This window comes from Scyliorhinus torazame, chromosome 11 (assembly GCF_047496885.1).
Source record: "Scyliorhinus torazame isolate Kashiwa2021f chromosome 11, sScyTor2.1, whole genome shotgun sequence".
Classification (NCBI taxonomy): Eukaryota; Metazoa; Chordata; class Chondrichthyes; order Carcharhiniformes; family Scyliorhinidae; genus Scyliorhinus; species Scyliorhinus torazame.
In genome coordinates, this window is record NC_092717.1 from 16,647,737 (window position 1) to 16,664,880 (window position 17,144).

General features: G+C 47.0%; 1 protein-coding gene across 3 annotated transcripts in view; it reads left to right on the plus strand.

Annotated features, from left to right (window-relative positions):
* The window catches only part of ctdp1 (CTD (carboxy-terminal domain, RNA polymerase II, polypeptide A) phosphatase, subunit 1), a 308,714-nt gene that overhangs the window by 53,007 nt on the left and 238,563 nt on the right, over window positions 1-17,144 (plus strand). For all 3 annotated transcript variants that reach the window (XM_072466987.1, XM_072466986.1, XM_072466985.1), the window contains exon 6: window positions 7,028-7,118. In XM_072466987.1, coding sequence (XP_072323088.1) covers window positions 7,028-7,118 — 91 coding nt within the window. The remainder of the gene's footprint in view (window positions 1-7,027; window positions 7,119-17,144) is intronic.

The following is a 17,144-nucleotide window of genomic DNA, read 5'->3' on the forward strand; positions in this document are numbered from 1 at the left end:
CAATGTTTTTTGTTAGACAGAGGTCTGGAACGATATGGGGCAAAGTTGGCCAATGGATCTTGATGTATGACGGAACTGATTTGAGGGACTAAATGACTTCATCCCGTTTTCTGTCTTTTGGTTGGCGGATTTTTAGCCCGTTGGTCTTTTCATAGAATTTACAGTGCAGAAGGAGGCCATTCGGCCCATCGAGTCTGCACCGGCTCTTGGAAAGAGCATCCTACCCAAGGTCAACACCTACACTCCATCCCCATAACCCAGTAACCCCACCCAACACTAAGGGCAATTTTGGACACTAAAGGCAATTTATCATGGCCAATCCACCTAACCCGCACATCTTTGGACTGTGGGAGGAAACCGGAGCACCCGGAGGAAACCCACGCACCCAGTGGGAGGATGTGCAGACTCCGCACAGACAGTGACCCAAACCGGAATCGAACCTGAGACCCTGGAGCTGTGAAGCAATTGTGCTATCCACAAAGCTACCGTGCTGCCCTTCTCTCGCGTTTGTGTTAGACTCATGATTGAGCCGGAGGATGGGGGCTGCTCCTCGCACGATCTTAGAACCATAGAGTCTCTAAAGTGCAGAAGGAGTCCATTCGGCCCATTGAATGTGCGATGACCCTCTGAAAGAACACCTCACCTAGGCCCTCTCCCCTACCTATCCCTGTAACCCCAGCTAACCTCCACTTCACACTTGGACTGTGGGAAGAAACCAGATCACCCGGAGGAAACCCATGGGGACACCAGTAGAACGTGCAAACTCCACACAGTCACTCGATACCAGAATTAGACTCGGGTTCTGGCGCTGTGAGGCAGCAGTGCTAACCACTGCCAACACTTCTCCTGCTTATTGTCCACCACCGTTTTTAACTGGATTTGGAAGGGCTGCTGAGACGTTCTCTGCTCTTGTCTGCCTTTTGGATCATTGCTATTTTATATTTTGCTTATTGTGCGCGGTAGTGACAGCAAAAGCAATTCTGGGGCTGGTCCTGGCAATGACCTTCTACACACCATATCAAACCTGGTTTGGTGTAGATCACAAACTGAAGGATAGGCAGTGAATTTTGTAGATTTTGGTGGGATACAGTTCTGTAGCTGATAGAACGTAGAACATAGAACATTACAGTGCAGTACAGGCCCTTCGGCCCTCAATGTTGCGCCGACCTGTGAAACCACTCTAAAGCCCATCTACACTATTCCTTTATCGTTCATATGTCTATCCAATGATCATTTGAATACCCTTAGTGTTGGCGAGTCCACTACTGTTGCAGGCAGGGCATTCCTCGCCCTTACTACTCTCTGAGTAATGAACCTACCTCTGACATCTGTCCTATATCTATCTCCCCTCAATTTAAAGCTATGTCCCCTCGTGCTAGACATCACCATCCGAGGAAAAAGGCTCTCACTGTCCACCCTATCCAATCCTCTGATCATCTTGTATGCCTCAATTAAGTCGCCTCTTAACCTTTTTCTCTCTAACGAAAACAGCCTCAAGTCCCTCAGCCTTTCCTCATAAGATCTCTCCATACCAGGCAACATTCTGGTAAATCTCCTCTGCACCCTTTCCAATGCTTCCACATCCTTCCTATAATGCAGCGACCAGAATTGCACGCAATACTCCAAATTCGGCCGCACCAGAGTTTTGTACAGCTGCAACATGACCTCATGGCTCCGAAACTCAATCCCTCTACCAATAAAAGCTAACACACCGTACGCCTTCTTAACAACCCTCTCAACCTGGGTGGCAACTTTCAGGGATCTATGTACATGGACACCGAGATCTCTCTGCTCATCCACACTGCCAAGAATCTTACCATTAGCCCAGTACTCTGTCTTCCTGTTATTCCTTCCAAAATGAATCACCTCACACTTTTCTGCATTAAACTCCATTTGCCACCTCTCAGCCCAGCGCTGCAGCTTATCTATGTCCTTCTGTAACTTGTAACATCCTTCCGCACTGTCCACAACTCCACCGACTTTAGTGTCATCTGCAAATTTACTTACCCATCCTTCTACGCCCTCCTCCAGGTCATTTATAAAAATTACAAACAGCAGTGGCCCCAAAACAGATCCTTGTGGTACACCACTAGTAACTGGTCTCCAGTCTGAACATTTCCCATCAACCACCGCCTTTTGTCTTCTTCCAGCTAGCCAATTTCTGATCCAAACTGCTAAATCACCCTGAATCCCATGTCTCCGTATTTTCTGCAGTAGCCTACCGTGGGGAACCTTATACTGAAATCCATATACACCACATCAACTGCTTTACCCTCATTCACCTGTTTGGTCACCTTCTCAAAGAACTCAGTAAGGTTTGTGAGGCACGACCTACCCTTCACAAAACCGTGTTGACCATCTCTAATCAAATTATTCCTTTCCAGATGATTATACATCCTATCTCTTATAAACCTTTCCAAGATTTTGCCCACAACAGAAGTAAGGCTCACTGGTCTATAGTTACCGAGGTTGTCTCTACTTCCCGTCTTGAACAAGGGGACAACATTTGCTATCCTCCAGTCTTCTGGCACTATTCCTGTAGACAAAGATGACTTAAAGATCAAAGTTAAAGGCTCTGCAATCTCCTCCCTAGCTTCCCAGAGAATCCTAGGATAAATCCCATCCAGCCCAGGGGACTTATCTATTTTCACACTTTCCAGAATTGCTAACACCTCCTCCTTATGAACCTCAAACCCTTCTAGTCTAGTAGCCTGAATCTCAGTATTCTCCTCGACAACATTATCTTTTTCCTGTGTGAATACTGATGAAAAATATTCATTTAGCACCTCTCCTATTTCCTCGGACTCCACGCACAACTTCCCGCTACTGTCCTTGACTGGCCCTACTCTTACCCTAGTCATTCTTTTATTCCTGACATATCTATAGAAAGCTTTAGGGTTATCCTTGATCCTACCTGCCAAAGACTTCTCATGTCCCCTCCTTGCTCTTATTAGCTCTCTCTTTAGGTCCTTCCTAGCTAACTTGTAACTCTCGAGAGCCCTAACTGAACCTTCATGCCTCATCTTTACATAAGCCTCCTTCTTCATCTTGACAAATGTTTTGACTGCTTTAGTAAACCACGGTTCCCTTGCTCGACCACTTCCTCCCTGCCTGACAGGTACATACTTATCAAGGACACGCAGTAGCTGTTCCTTGAACAAGCTCCACATTTCCATTGTGCCCATCCCCTGCAGTTTTCCTCTCCATCCGATGCATCCTAAGTCTTGCCTCATCGCATCATAATTGCTTTTCCCCCAGATATAACTCTTGCCCAGTGGTATATACCTATCCCTTTCCATCACTAAAGTAAACGTAATCGAATTGTGGTCACTATCACCAAAGTGCTCACCTACCTCCAAATCGAACACCTGTCCTGGTTCATTACCCAGTACCAAATCCAATACAGCCTCGCCTCTCGTTGGCCTATCTACCTACTGTGTCAGGAAACCCTCCTGCACACATTGGACAAAAACGGACCCATCTAAAGTACTTGAACTGTAGCGTTTCCAGTCAATATTTGGAAAGTTAAAGTCCCCCATAACAACTACCCTGCTGCTTTTGCTCCTATCCAGAAGCATCTTTGCAATCCTTTCCTCTACATCTCTGGAACTTTTCGGAGGCCTATAGAAAACCCCTAACAGGGTGACCTCTCCTTTCCTGTTTCTAATCTCAGCCCCTACTACCTCAGTAGACGGGTCATCATCAAACATCCTTCCTGCCACCGTAATACTGTCCTTGACTAACAATGCCACCCCTCCCCCTCTTTTACCACCTTCCCTGAGCTTACTGAAATATCTAAACCCCGGCACCTGCAACAACCATTCCTGTCCCTGCTCTATCCATGTCTCCGAAATGGCCACAACATCGAAGTCCCATGTACTAACCCATGCCACAAGTTCACCCACTGGCATTGAAGAAGACACACTTTAAACCACCTTCCTGCCTGCCGGAACCTTACTCATGTCCTCATTACTCTCAACCTCCTGTATACTGGAACTACAATTCAGGTTGTAGCTCTGATGGGCCACATTGTGTCACAAATGCTGGCTCTGCCCATACTTTGTTACAAGGGCAGCTTCCATACTGTGTGGTGGTGGATGTCCTCATGACAGAGTGGAGATGCTGTCTTCACTCTGTTGGTCATTTCAGTTATTGAACATAGAACATACAGTGCAGAAGGAGGCCATTCGGCCCATCGAGTCTGCACCGACCCACTTAAGCCCTCCCTTCCACCCTATCCCCATAACCCAATACCCCTCCTAACCTTATTGGTCACTAAGTGCAATTTATCATGGCCAATCCACCTAACCTGCACGTCTTTTGGACTGTGGGAGGAAACCAGAGCACCCGGAGGAAACCCACGCAGGCACGGGGAAAAGGTGCAGACTCCACACAGACAGTGACCCAGCGGGGAAGTGAACCTGGGATCCTGACGCTGTGAAGCCACAATGCTAGCCATTTGTGCTACCGTGCTATTGCTTAGGACACAGACATGGCTGCTATCCACAGTGTTTGGCAAAGCCATGGATAATTTCAATTCTATTCTTCCCTTAAGTATTGTTTGAGGTGCGGAGAAAATTGACTGGGTCATTACTGAGATTTCCCTTGACAAATACTGAGCTTACTGAGTGCGTGAAGCTATATTCTGGCATATGGAAAGAAATGCTAATTTGTTTTTATGGGGTTGTGTGGTGCCCTGCGGAGTTCAACTCTGCCGTCCAGATGCCTGAGAGCAGGGGCCCATTATAATATCCCGCCATATCTGTGCCGTGATCCAGTCCCACACTGAGGGTGCAACTATTTCACTGAAGGGAGTCAACGTGTTGTACACGGTTGCCTGAGCTTTTTGTCTTTGTGGTAATGATTGCCAGCAGGTAATGGGAATGATTCTGCTGTCTGACCTGCTGGGTAATTTCAGCGATCTTCTTGTGTTTCAGATTTCCACCATCCACAGTATTCTGCCCGTTTTTTTTTTATCTTCCACACTTGACTTGATTAAATTAATTTGTCCGTGGGTTTCCTTCCACAGTAATTAATGGTCCCAAACTTGCAATGCCGTTGAAATCTCTTTGAAAGACTTTAATTAGAATTTTCAGAATGTTAACAGATACGCAAGGTACCGTGTGCATTATCTGTCATTTTGACTTGCCCAGCAACCGAACGTGATTGGTTTGCAATGATCGATGGTTTCATGTCTCTCTATGCACTTCAGGCACTATCAGGTCCTTTGTGTTCTTCCTGTGCTGGAGAAAGTCCATCAGCAGTGCCTCTGCCACATCTACTAGATGCAGTGGGAGGACTGTCAAACACCCATAAACCCTCAGGCAAAACCCCAGGCAAAATCAACTAGGCTGGACTGGAAACTTCTATCCCTATGGGCAAGAAGCATCTCCCCGTCAGGTCCCATTTCCTGAAACGACCAGTGTTCCAAGGGAGAACAAAGAAAATGTTTCAAAGACACTCTGAAGCTCTCCCTATAGCATGGCAGCATTGATGTTAATGACTGGGAGGAGCCCGCTACCAATCATTCAAAATGGCGACAAACTGTCCATCAAGCTGCACCACCCTTTGACTCTGAATGTCTTGAGGATGAGGGGAGAGGGGCGGCAGAGAAGGAACGAAAAGGGAATGAGTCCTGTGCTGCCGATCCCACTACCTCACGGGACGTCCTGCCCCATGTGTCCAAAGATCAGTGGGTCGTGAATCGACTGTTTAGTCACACAAAGACCCGTGGCAGTAACACACTGCCCCGAGTGGTCAGCATCCTCTAGTTGAGGAACTGCTGACGCGTAATCGAGAGGCCCAGACCAGTGCCTCAGAGACATGAATTCAAATCCCACCATGGCAGCTGGGGGAATTTTAATTCCGTTAATTAATTAAATCAATCGGGAATGATTTTGTCCTAATGTCCCTCGGGGAGGGACAGCTACCGTCCCTATCTGATCTGATCTGCCGTGACTCCAGGCCCGCAGCAGTGTGGTTGGCTCTGATCTGCCCCCTGAAGTGGCCTAGCAAGCCACCCAGCAGTAGCAGCCGCTCCACCAGTTGCTCGAGGGCAGTTCGGGATGGGCAGAAAATGCAGGCCTTGCCAGCGACACTCACACCCTGACAGTGAGGAAATCAAAAACACTCCTCTCTCTGATTGATATCGGGGGTCAATGCAGGGCTGGCACCCGATAACCGGCGTGAAATGGGGGCGGGCAGGTCACCTTTCTGGGGTAGGAACTGGAACAAAAGTATTCCTTTCTTTCATTCTTTCATGGGATGCCCGCTTTGCTGGCTAGGCCAACATTTATTACCCATCCCTAACCACCATCTTGAACCGTTGCAATCCATGTGGTGTAGTTACACCCACCGTGCTGTTAGGGAGGAAGGGATTTCCAGGCTTTTGACCCAGCGACAGTGAATGAATGGTGATACAGTGCCAAAACAGGATGGTGGGTGGCTTGGAGGGGAACTTGCTGCCCCTTGTCCTAGGTGACAAGAGGTCACGGGTTTGGAGGGTTCTGTTGAAGCAGCCTTGGGTGAGTTGCTGCAGTGCATCCTGTCGTGGTACACATTGCTGCCACTGTGCTTTGGCGGTGGAGGGAGTGAATGCTTAAGGTGGCGGGATGGAGTGCCCGCCAAGCGGGGCTTCTTTGTCCCAGATGGTGTCGAACTACTCGAGTGTTGTTGGAGCTGCACTCGTCCAGGCAAGTGGAGAGTGCTCCATCACACTCCTGACTTGTGTCTTGTAGATGGCGGACGGGCATTGCGAAGTTGGGAGGTGCGTTCAGACCTGGTCATGACATTCCAAAGGAACCTGAACACAATTGTGTTATTTTGGAATGCATCGCAAAAGAACATATCTCTTGTATCCGGAGGTTTGGTTTGCCTCTCGACCCTCACCCAGGGGCATTTTATTTCTAATGGACACCTCTTTAACACTTGAAATTGATCCATCCAGATGATTTTGTTTCCACGCTTGTTACTTAAAGTTTAATGACACTTCTTGGTTTCATCTCTGCTTTTTGTCTTTAAACTGAAGGATTTCTGGATCCAGAGAAGAAACTATTCTCGCATCGGATTTTATCTCGCGATGAGTGCATCGATCCATATTCTAAAACTGGAAACCTACGGTGAGTACTGTGCTGACGGCTTATAACCCGCATCCACATGAACTTCACCCAGGTACAGAGTGAGTGACCAGCAAACACCAGGATCTTCATCAGCGGTGGACACGGAAACAGCCATGTTCCCCTGGTTGGAACGGAGGAGGGGGATATTTGCCTTTTAAGCAAGTCTATTAAATATGCTGATTAATTATGTTGCCTGCTTGGGAAATTAGATCAATAGAAGTGTCCCATTTTAGTGTTCACTGTAAATATGATTGCATTCGCCAATTGTTAAATTGTGGAAAACTGTTTTGGGATGCTAATGAAATGAAAATCGCTAATTGTCACAAGTAGGCTTCAAATGAAGTTACTGTGAAAAGACCCTAGTCGCCACATTCCGGCGCCTGTTCGGGGAGGCTGATACGGGAATTGAACCGTGCTGCTGGCCTGCCTTGGTCTGCTTTCAAAGCCAGCTCTTTAGCCCTGTGCTAAATTTGGATCATGGGACAGACATAATTGGTTATTATTTGCATTTGTTCCTTTTTCAGCGTCACAACGGATTTGCATGAATTTCAGTCCCAGTGGTTTGCGAGAGTCGGGGCGGTGGATTCCTGTGGTGCGGTGGGTAGCATCCCGCCTCTGGGCCAGAAGCTCCGGGTTCGAGTCCCACTTCGGGACTCCATGGTCATGTTCATAATGTGGCCGAACAGGTCCCTCCAATACCACCCTGATGGTAGGTGGTAAAGAGCGGAAGATTTGCTGGTCAGCCATACATTAGAAGGCAACGTGGACCAACCCAGTGGAAGTCCATGGCTGCCGACGCCCTCATGGGGCGTGGTACATAAGTGATGATGAGGCTCGCTAGAAGTAGAGAAAAGATTGGAGATACAATACTTTCAGAAGGTTATCTGAAGTTTTATTTTTAAGGGCTGTTATCATCCGGGAGGCATAGTGGTCAGCACAGCTTCCTCATGGCGCCAGGTATCCGGGTTCGATTCCGGCCTTGGGTGACTGTGTGGAGTTTGCATGGTCACTGTGTCTGCGTGGGTTTCCTCCGGAGGCTCCGGTTTCCTCTCACAGCCCAAAGATGTGCAGGTCAGGTGGGTTGGCACATGATCAATGTGCGGCGGTAGGGCAGTGGAGTGGGCCTAAGTGGAGTGCTCTTTTGGAAGGTTGGTGCAGACTTGATGGGCCGAATGGCCCTCTGCACTGCAGGGTTTCTATGGATTCTAGGATAATAATCTTTATTCTTGTCACAAATAGGCTTACATTAATACTGCAATGAAGCGTTCATGTGAAAATACCCTAGTCGCCACACTCTGGTGCCTGTTCGGGTACACAGAGGGAGAATTCAGAATGTCCAAATTACCTAACAAGCACGTTTTTCGGGACTTGTGGGAGGAAGCCGGAGCACCCGGAGGAAACCCACGCAGTCACAGGGAGAACGTGCAGACTCTGCACAGACTGTGACCCAAGCCGGGAATCGAACCTGGGACACTGGCACTGCGAAGCAACAGTGCTAACCACTGTGCTACCGTGCCGCCCACAGGAGCATGGTCACTTTTCATTGCCCATCCCCAATTGCCCTTGACAGCCCCTTTGTTGAACCTTGGCAGTCTGTGTAGCCTTAGGTGGTGAGTCCCATGATTTTGACCCATTCACATTGTAGGAATGGCAATTATATTTCCAAGTTGGGATGCTGCGTGACATAGCATCAGAAAACATAAAGTGTAGAACGAGGCCTTGCGACCTTCATGCCAGTGCCAGCCGAGAAAAGAGCGATCCAGTCTAATCCCATTTGCCAGCCCTTGGTCTGTAGTCCTGTAGGTTACAGCACTTTGAGTCCGTCTCTCTGTATTTTTTTGATACAAAGAGGCTACCTGCTTCGACCACTCTTTCAGGCAGTGTGTTCCAGATTGGCACGACCCTGTGGATGGAAAATGTCTCCTCAACTCCTTTGGCCAATTCCTTTAAATCCACCTGCCCTGGTTGTTGACCTCTGCTAAGAAACATAGACCCTTGCCACCTCACTGTATCCAAATCCCTGATTATTCATACATCTGAATTAAACCCCCCTCCTCGACCTTCTCTGTTCCATAGTAAACAACCCCAGCCTATCCAATCTTGGCCTCGTAGCTTTAATTCTCCATTCCTGGCAACCTCCTTGTGAATGTCTGTTGTCCCCTCCACAGGAGGAAGCTCGGAGATGGTGGGTCTTCCCATGCATCTGATGCCTTTGGCTTTTTAGATTTGCTGGGTGCTGTTGAATAATTGGCCAGTGACTGGTGTGCCACGTTGGAGCCACGGTGCGCCAGTTTTGGAAGGAGTGCGGGTTTAAGGTGGTGGATGGGCAGATGCCTGCTTTAGCTGAAGCTGTGCACACGAATGTGGCGAGAGTTCCTGAAGCGAATATAATTCCTGAAGTTTGCTTGCTGACCATTCCAGACAAAACATCTGGGTTGACTACGAATGTCAAAGTTCTCGAGTGACTTTTAGATCTGGAAGGGTTTTGCTCAAGCTCTTGTAGTTTTCTGTGAGTCACAATTGTACTGCGCACATGTAAGATGCTCAGCAGGAGATTGAAACATTCAAGAAAGGAATCATTTGCATTTATAGAACGCCTTTCACAACCATAGGGTTTTCCAGAGCCCTTTGTAACCATTGAGAAAGAGGTCGTCAGATTTTAGCACGCCTACGAAGTGTGTCGTCCATGTAGTAGTAATAATCTTTATTGTCACAAGTAGGCTTACGTTAACACTAATGAAGTTACTGTGAAAAGCCCCTAGTCGTCTCATTCCGGCGCCTGTTCGGGCACACAGAGGGAGAATTCAGAATGTCCAATACACCTAACAGCGTTGAGGCTTTATATGAGATTGCAGAACATTACAATCCTCCGGGGAATCTCTCTTGCACGTTTGGGTGCTGTAGCAAATGGGATTGCTTTGGGGTGTGTGTTCCAGACCCTCATTTGTTTTTACAGATATTACTGACGTGTTGGCAGAATCGTCTCGGCATCTAGTGTGTTCAACCCGCTGTGTTAAACATTGTACTAAGTCTACGGGCGATTCCAGATGTGGCGCTAAGGCCTTGCAAGGCTTCGGAGGTGACATTGAAGATATTGACTGTAAAATGCAAGGGACATCTCTTTGGAGAAATTTATTCACATGGTTCAAAATTTGATAACCATGACTAATCTAAAATGTTGTCCCTGTTTCACTGTGTATACATACGTGCTTTTATGTCATTTAAAAAGTATTGTTCTTGTTGTTTTAAAGGCCATTCCATTGATTGTTAAATCCCTGAATGTCTTAAGGTTGTGCAAGGTGCTTCATACACGCAAACCTTTCTTTTGTTTTTCTTTATGGTGGTCACAAACAAGTTAATATTTTAGTCCTAACTCTTTTCCTTCTGTGTGTTCTTTCCCACCTCTGCTCTTCTGTTATATTGAAATGCTCTCTCCTTCTAAATCCTAACAAGCAGTTACACCTGAATATAAGAACTAGGAGCAGGATTAGGCAATTCAGCCCCTCTAACCTGCTCCACCATTCGATACTATCATGGCTGATCTCATCTCACCCTCAACTCCACTTTCCTGCCCGTTCTCCATAACCCTTCAACCCATTCCTCATTAAAAATCTGTCTGCCTCCTCCTCAAATTCACTCAATGACCCGGCTTCCACCGCATTCTGGGGTAGTGAATTCCACAGATTCACGACCCTTTCAGAGAAGTCATTTCTCCTCATCTGTGTCTTATATCTATAACCTCATCCTAAATTTATGACCTCTTGTTCTAAATTGCCCCATTGCATCCCCTCTGCATCTACTTTGTCAATGCCTTTTATTATCTTGTATACCTTAATTAGGTCTCTTATTCTTCCAACCTGGAGACAATATAGGCCTAAAGCTCTCGATCTCTCCTCGTAAGACTAACCCATCATCTCTGGAATCGATTTAGTGATCCTCCTCTGATCTGCCTTCAATGCAACTACATCCCTCCTCAGGTATGGGGATGAAAACTGTACACAATACCCCAGGTGCGGCCTCACCAATGCCTTGTACAGCTGCAGCAACACTGCACTACTTTTATACTCTATCCCTTTATGAACTCTTGTTTCCTCCACCAATGCTTTGTTCTTTATCGAGTTTTTTAAAGTTGGGGCATCCTGATCGGCACAAGCTTGGAGGGCCGAAGGGCCTGTTCCTGTGTTGTACCTTTCTTTGTTCTTTACCGAGATGCTGGTCGGTCTGCCGGGTTGTTTCCCGTTTCTGTTCCAGGAGTATCGAGTGTTTGTAATTTAGCAGTGGCCGCTTTAACCTGCAAAGTTGCGACTCCTTTTGTACATATGACTGGAACAAATGGAGCGGACAGGTGAAGACGTGGTCCCAAACCTGCTCGCATTCTGATCAAACACCAACTCTAACCCCATTCCCCAATAGCTGTGTAATGTCTTAGGAGAAGCAAAAAATAACGGAAAACCTAGAGCTAGAATGGAAACGTGGGAAGTTCTACTCTGAATCCCTTGGGCGATCAAACCCAGTCCAGGAGCCCACACCGTCTAAGCGTGATCGATAAAGATAACGCACCAAGGATTTTCATCAATTTTTTTCTCCTCCATAATAGTAATCTTTTATTATTGTCACAAGTAGGCTTACATTAACACTGCAATGAAGTTACTGTGAAAATCCCCTAGTCGCCACACTCCGGCGCCTGTTCGGGTACACGGAGGGAGAATTCAGAATGTCCAATTCACCTCACAAGCGCATCATAGAATTTACAGTGCAGAAGGAGGCCATTTGGCCCATCGAGTCTGCACCAGCTCTTGGAAAGAGCACCCTACCCAAAGTCAACACATCCACCCTATCCCCGTAACCCAGTAACCCCACCCAACACTATGGGCAATTTTGGACACTAAGGGCAATTTATCATGGCCAGTCCACCTAACCTGCACATCTTTGGACTGTGGGAGGAAACCGGAGCACCCGGAGGAAACCCACGCACACATGGGGAGGATGTGCAGACTTCGCACAGACAGTGACCCAAGCCGGAATCGAACCTGGGACCCTGGAGCTGTGAAGCAATTGTGCTATCCACAATGCTACCGTGCTGTCCACGTTAGGGGTTGGCGGAATGAAGGAGGGAGAGCGATGCGAGGGGGAGGAGACAACCCGACCTGTATTGAGAATCTTTTTGTTTCTAATTTCTGCACAACTGATGATCTTCCCCTCGCAAGTGAAGATATGATGAATAACAAAGTCCTAAAATGGAATTTTGGCCAGTTGGGCTGACAGGATCGTTTCGCACGGGGCTCGTTGATCTCATCCTCTGTTGCCACAGGCTAGGTCAGTAGATGACCTTGTTGATGGGCATATCGCAATGATCCATTTTCCTGACCTCCCAAGTCTTTCGCCTTTGTGCTTTCATTGTGCCCTGAATGGGATTCCACTGCAAATCTAGAAGATTAGTGTCGATGATGTATACTAGAGAATCTACCAAAGGCACTGCACTACAGGCAGTCAATACAGTGTGGTCTGTATGGCCAATGAGGGGTTAATTAGATTGAGGACATGCAAATGTTACTCGGTCTCCATTCGAGAGTGGCACATTTTGCCCTTCCTTTTAGATATTTGAATATTATGTTTCTGTGCCCCGATTTAGAAGAATTGTCCATGTGGAGTGGTCGAGCCGAATAATAGTTAAAGCGAAACTAGATAAAGACCAGGGGGAAAGGGCTAGAAGGATCTGCTGATGGTGGAAGGAGGTTCATGTAGAGAATAAGCAGAATGGCCGATTTCTGTTGCTGGAAATATTAAATGCTACGTAAGCTTGTCATTCCACCTTCCCACAGAGTACCACCCGCAATCTGCAAGGCTTTCAATTTCCAATTCTTCCATTTTTAAAGAAGGGGACTGGTGACTCTTTGGCTGATGGTATTCCAAACTCAGTAAATTTTGGAGAAGTAGTAAGGACTGAGAGAAAACAAATATCATTCCAATATGCTCGAGCTTCTGCAGATGTTCAAAACGAAGGGTCACAAATGCAAGACAGCCACTGATTAAAGACCAACAATGAGTTTAGGAGAAGCACCTTTACCCAGAGGGCGGTGAGAATGTGGAGCGCGCTGCCAGGCGTTGAGGCGAATCGCGTAGGTGTATTTTAATGGAAGTCAGATAGATACACGAAGGAGAAAGGAATTAAAGAGATGCTGATAGTGTGGGGTGGACGAAGGTTTGTGTGGGACAGGAACAAAGGCAGAGACCTCTTGGGCTGAATGGCCTATTTCTGTGCTGTGATGGCTGTCTATGTAACTATGAAGAAACAGTTCTGACCACTTTCATGTAATTAATGCTTTGGAAATAATGGAGAGGTTGCATTCTGGACGGGAGATCCTGTGTCACGTTAAGCAACAACAACTTGCATTTGCAGAGCATCTTCAACATGGTTATCAAACAAAATGTGGCACATCAGACATTAGGACGGATGATGTATATTTTAAAGATGACCTTGAGGAGGAGAGAGCAGTAGGAGAGGTTTAGGGAGGGAATTGAAGAGCTGAGTGTCAAGGCAGCAGAAGGCATGGTCACCATTGGCGGATCAGTGAGAGTCGGCGAGATTGGAGGAGTGCAGAGAAGGTTCTGGAAATAGGGGAGGGGCAGGACCATCGACAAATTGAAGAATTTGTGTCTGCATATTATTCCTGAAGAAAATGAAGAGATTTTCTGAATCAGTGGGGAGCTGGAGGAAAACATGAAAAGTGTGTTGGCGTCAGTCTCGGAACAATACCTGAAGATGGCAGTGTAGTTTGTACGAATGTTGCTTTGAGTTTACCCTCCCTTGCTCATGGTAAATTGCAGGATTTGCTGAATTACAGGTTGCCTCTTGTTTAATCAAACAAAAACAGGATTAACATTTCAATTCCAATGGGAATTCAATGGGAACCGGAGAGAGACAGAAAGGCGATGGGTTTTACGTTGTTGAAAAAACGAGGACGAGCAGGCGGAGCAAAATAGGAGGTTAGGGATTTGTCAAGAGGGCAGGGGAGATTAAATGACAAAGATGTCATGGAACACAAGACAAAGAAGTGGCAATGATAGCATAAAGACGGGTCCAGAGTAGGTTTTGATAGCGGAAGAAAGGTCAGTTCTGTCTAAAAGCAAGGTAGCAGAATCTGTTTTTAGCAGAGAAAGAGGTCAGCACTGTCTGGAACCAGAAACGTGAGAAGAAGATAGCGAATGACAATTGGCAGGGGGACAAAATGGAGGACCGAGTTCATGGCGTGAAGTTGTTGAACTCTGTGTCGAATCCAGAAGGCTATAGCGTGCCTGATCAGGAAATGAGGCGCTGTTCCTCTTGTTTGCCAGACGCTGATCTTCGTCTATCTTCGTGTCAATCCTGCTGCTCTCACTCATTTAATTTTATCTTTCCCCACTTCCCTGGCTGGGGTCTTTATTATGTCGCCATGGTGTTTTAGTTTTCTCCTGGGTTGACTCAAGCCGCCATTTGGGATAAGGATCAAATTTTATCCCTGATTTAAAGCAGGGGAAACTCTCCACTGGTTGAAGTCGTACTGGCACAAAGGAAGATGGTTGTGGTGTTATGGGAGAGGTGTTTTCAGAACCCCAAAATGTATCATGGAGTTCAACCAACCTCCCCCTTTAATGGATTGTTGCTTTTGAAGCACACTGCTTGTTCCCAGGTGCAGTATTACAATTATGGACACGTGATTTTTAAAACAAAACAATGTTTATTCTATGAACTCAAGTTAACCTTTTAAAAACAAGCACTGAATATCTTAACACCCATTACTTCAAAGATAACCCCAAAAGACTACAACACTAAATAATCCTTCAAATTGTTCCTTTAAACATCCAAGAGACTTAACACCTTTAAACAGAAACACATCAGGTTAAAGGCATTACTATTATGAGTTTAAATCACCCAAATGATCCAGAGAAGGTCTTTCATGGCAGAGATCAAAGCAGATCCAGCTCACTGCAAACACAGACACACCCAAGCTCTTTCAAACTGAAACTAAAAACTGCAAAATGGCCGAGCTGAAGCCCAGCTCCACCCACACTCTGACATCACTGCATTTCTTAAAGGTACATTGCTTAAACATCCAATTCTTAAAGGCACTCTCACATGACACTGGTGGTTGGAGGTCAATCATCTCAGTCCCAGGACCTCGTTGATCAGGGTAGTGTCCACAGCCCAACCATCTTCAGCTGCTTCATCATTGGCTTTCCCTCCAAAATGAGGTCAGAAGTGGAGGTTTTGCAGATCATTGCACAATGTTCAGTTCCATTCACTCCCTTCAGATAGTGAAGCATGCACATAGCAAAAGCACGCAATATTCAGGCTCTGGCTTATAAATGGCAAGTTACACCACAGACGTGCCAGGCAGTCATGAACAAGAGAGAATCAAAATGCCTCACTGTGCCATTCAACAACATGACCATTGCTCAGAACCCCCAATAATATTTATATTAGTACAGATTTATATTAGTATGGATTTATATTGACCAGAAACTGAATTGGAACAACCATATAAATACAGTGGCTACAAGAGCAGGTCAGAGGCTGGGAATTCTGCAGAACTTAACTCGCTTCCTGACTCCCAAAAGCATGTCCGCCATCTACAAGACACAAGTCAAGAGTGTGATGGAATACTCTCCATTTGCCTGGATGAGTGCAGATCCAGCAACACTAGAGAAGCTTTTTAAAAAATAAATTTAGAGTACCCAGTTATTTTTTTTTTTCCAATGGGCAATTTAGCGTGGCCAATCCACCTATCCTGCACATAGAACATAGAACATACAGTGCAGGAGGAGGCCATTCAGCCCATCGAGTCTGCACCGACCCACTTAAGCCCTCACTTCCACCCTATCCCTATAACCCAATAACTCCTCCTAACCTTTTTGGTCACTCGGCAATTTATCATGGCCAATCCACCTAACCTGCACGTCTTTGGACTGTGGGAGGAAACCGGAGCACCCGGAGGAAACCCACGCAGACACGGGGAAAACGTGCAGACTCCGCACAGACAGTGACCCAAGCCGAGAATCGAACCTGGGACCCTGGCGCTGTGAAGCCACAGTGCTATCCACTTGTGCTACCGTGCTGCCCTGGACATCTTTTGGGTTGTGGGGGCGAAACCCACGCAGACACGGGGAGAATGTGCAAACTCCACACGGGACAGTGACCCAGGGCCAGGATTCTAACCCGGGACCTCAGCGCCGTAGGCACCAATGCTCACCACTGTGCCACCATGCTCCCCTTCCACTCGAGAAGCTTGATGCCATACAGGACAATGCATTCCGCTTCATTGGCACCCCATCCACCGCCTTCAACATTCACTCCCTCCACCATCGACACAGTGGCAACAGTGTTTACCATCTACCTGATTGCTGTGCAGTGACAGCACCTTCCAAATCTGTGACCTCTGCCACCTTCACCCACAATTCACCCATACCCACCATCACAGCTTCCAAAGTCAGATTGGCCTTCCTGAAAGTGAACCCTCGGAAGGCGACGGGCCCAGACGGGATCCCTGGTCGTGCACTCCGAGCCTGCGCGGACCAGCTGGCAGAGATGTTCGCGGACAACTTAACCTGTCCCTACTCCACTCCGAGGTCCCCACCTGCTTCAAGAAGACCACCATCATACCGGTACCAAAGAAGAACCAGGCAACGTGCCTCAATGACTACCGACCAGTGGCCCTGACTTCAGTCGTAATGAAGTGCTTCGAGAGGTTGATCATGAAGCGCATCACCTCCATTCTCCCAGAACACCTTGATCCACTGCAATTCGCATACCGCTGCAACCGGTCCACATCAGACACCATTTCCCTGGCCCTACACTCATCCCTAGAGCATCTCGAAAACAAGGACTCCTACATTAGACTCCTATTTATTGACTACAGCTCCGCCTTCAACACCATAATCCCAGCCAAGCTCATATCAAAGCTCCAAAACCTAGGACTTGGCTCCCCACTCTGCAACTGGATTCTCGATTTTCTGACCAACAGACCACAATCGTTAAGAATGAACAAC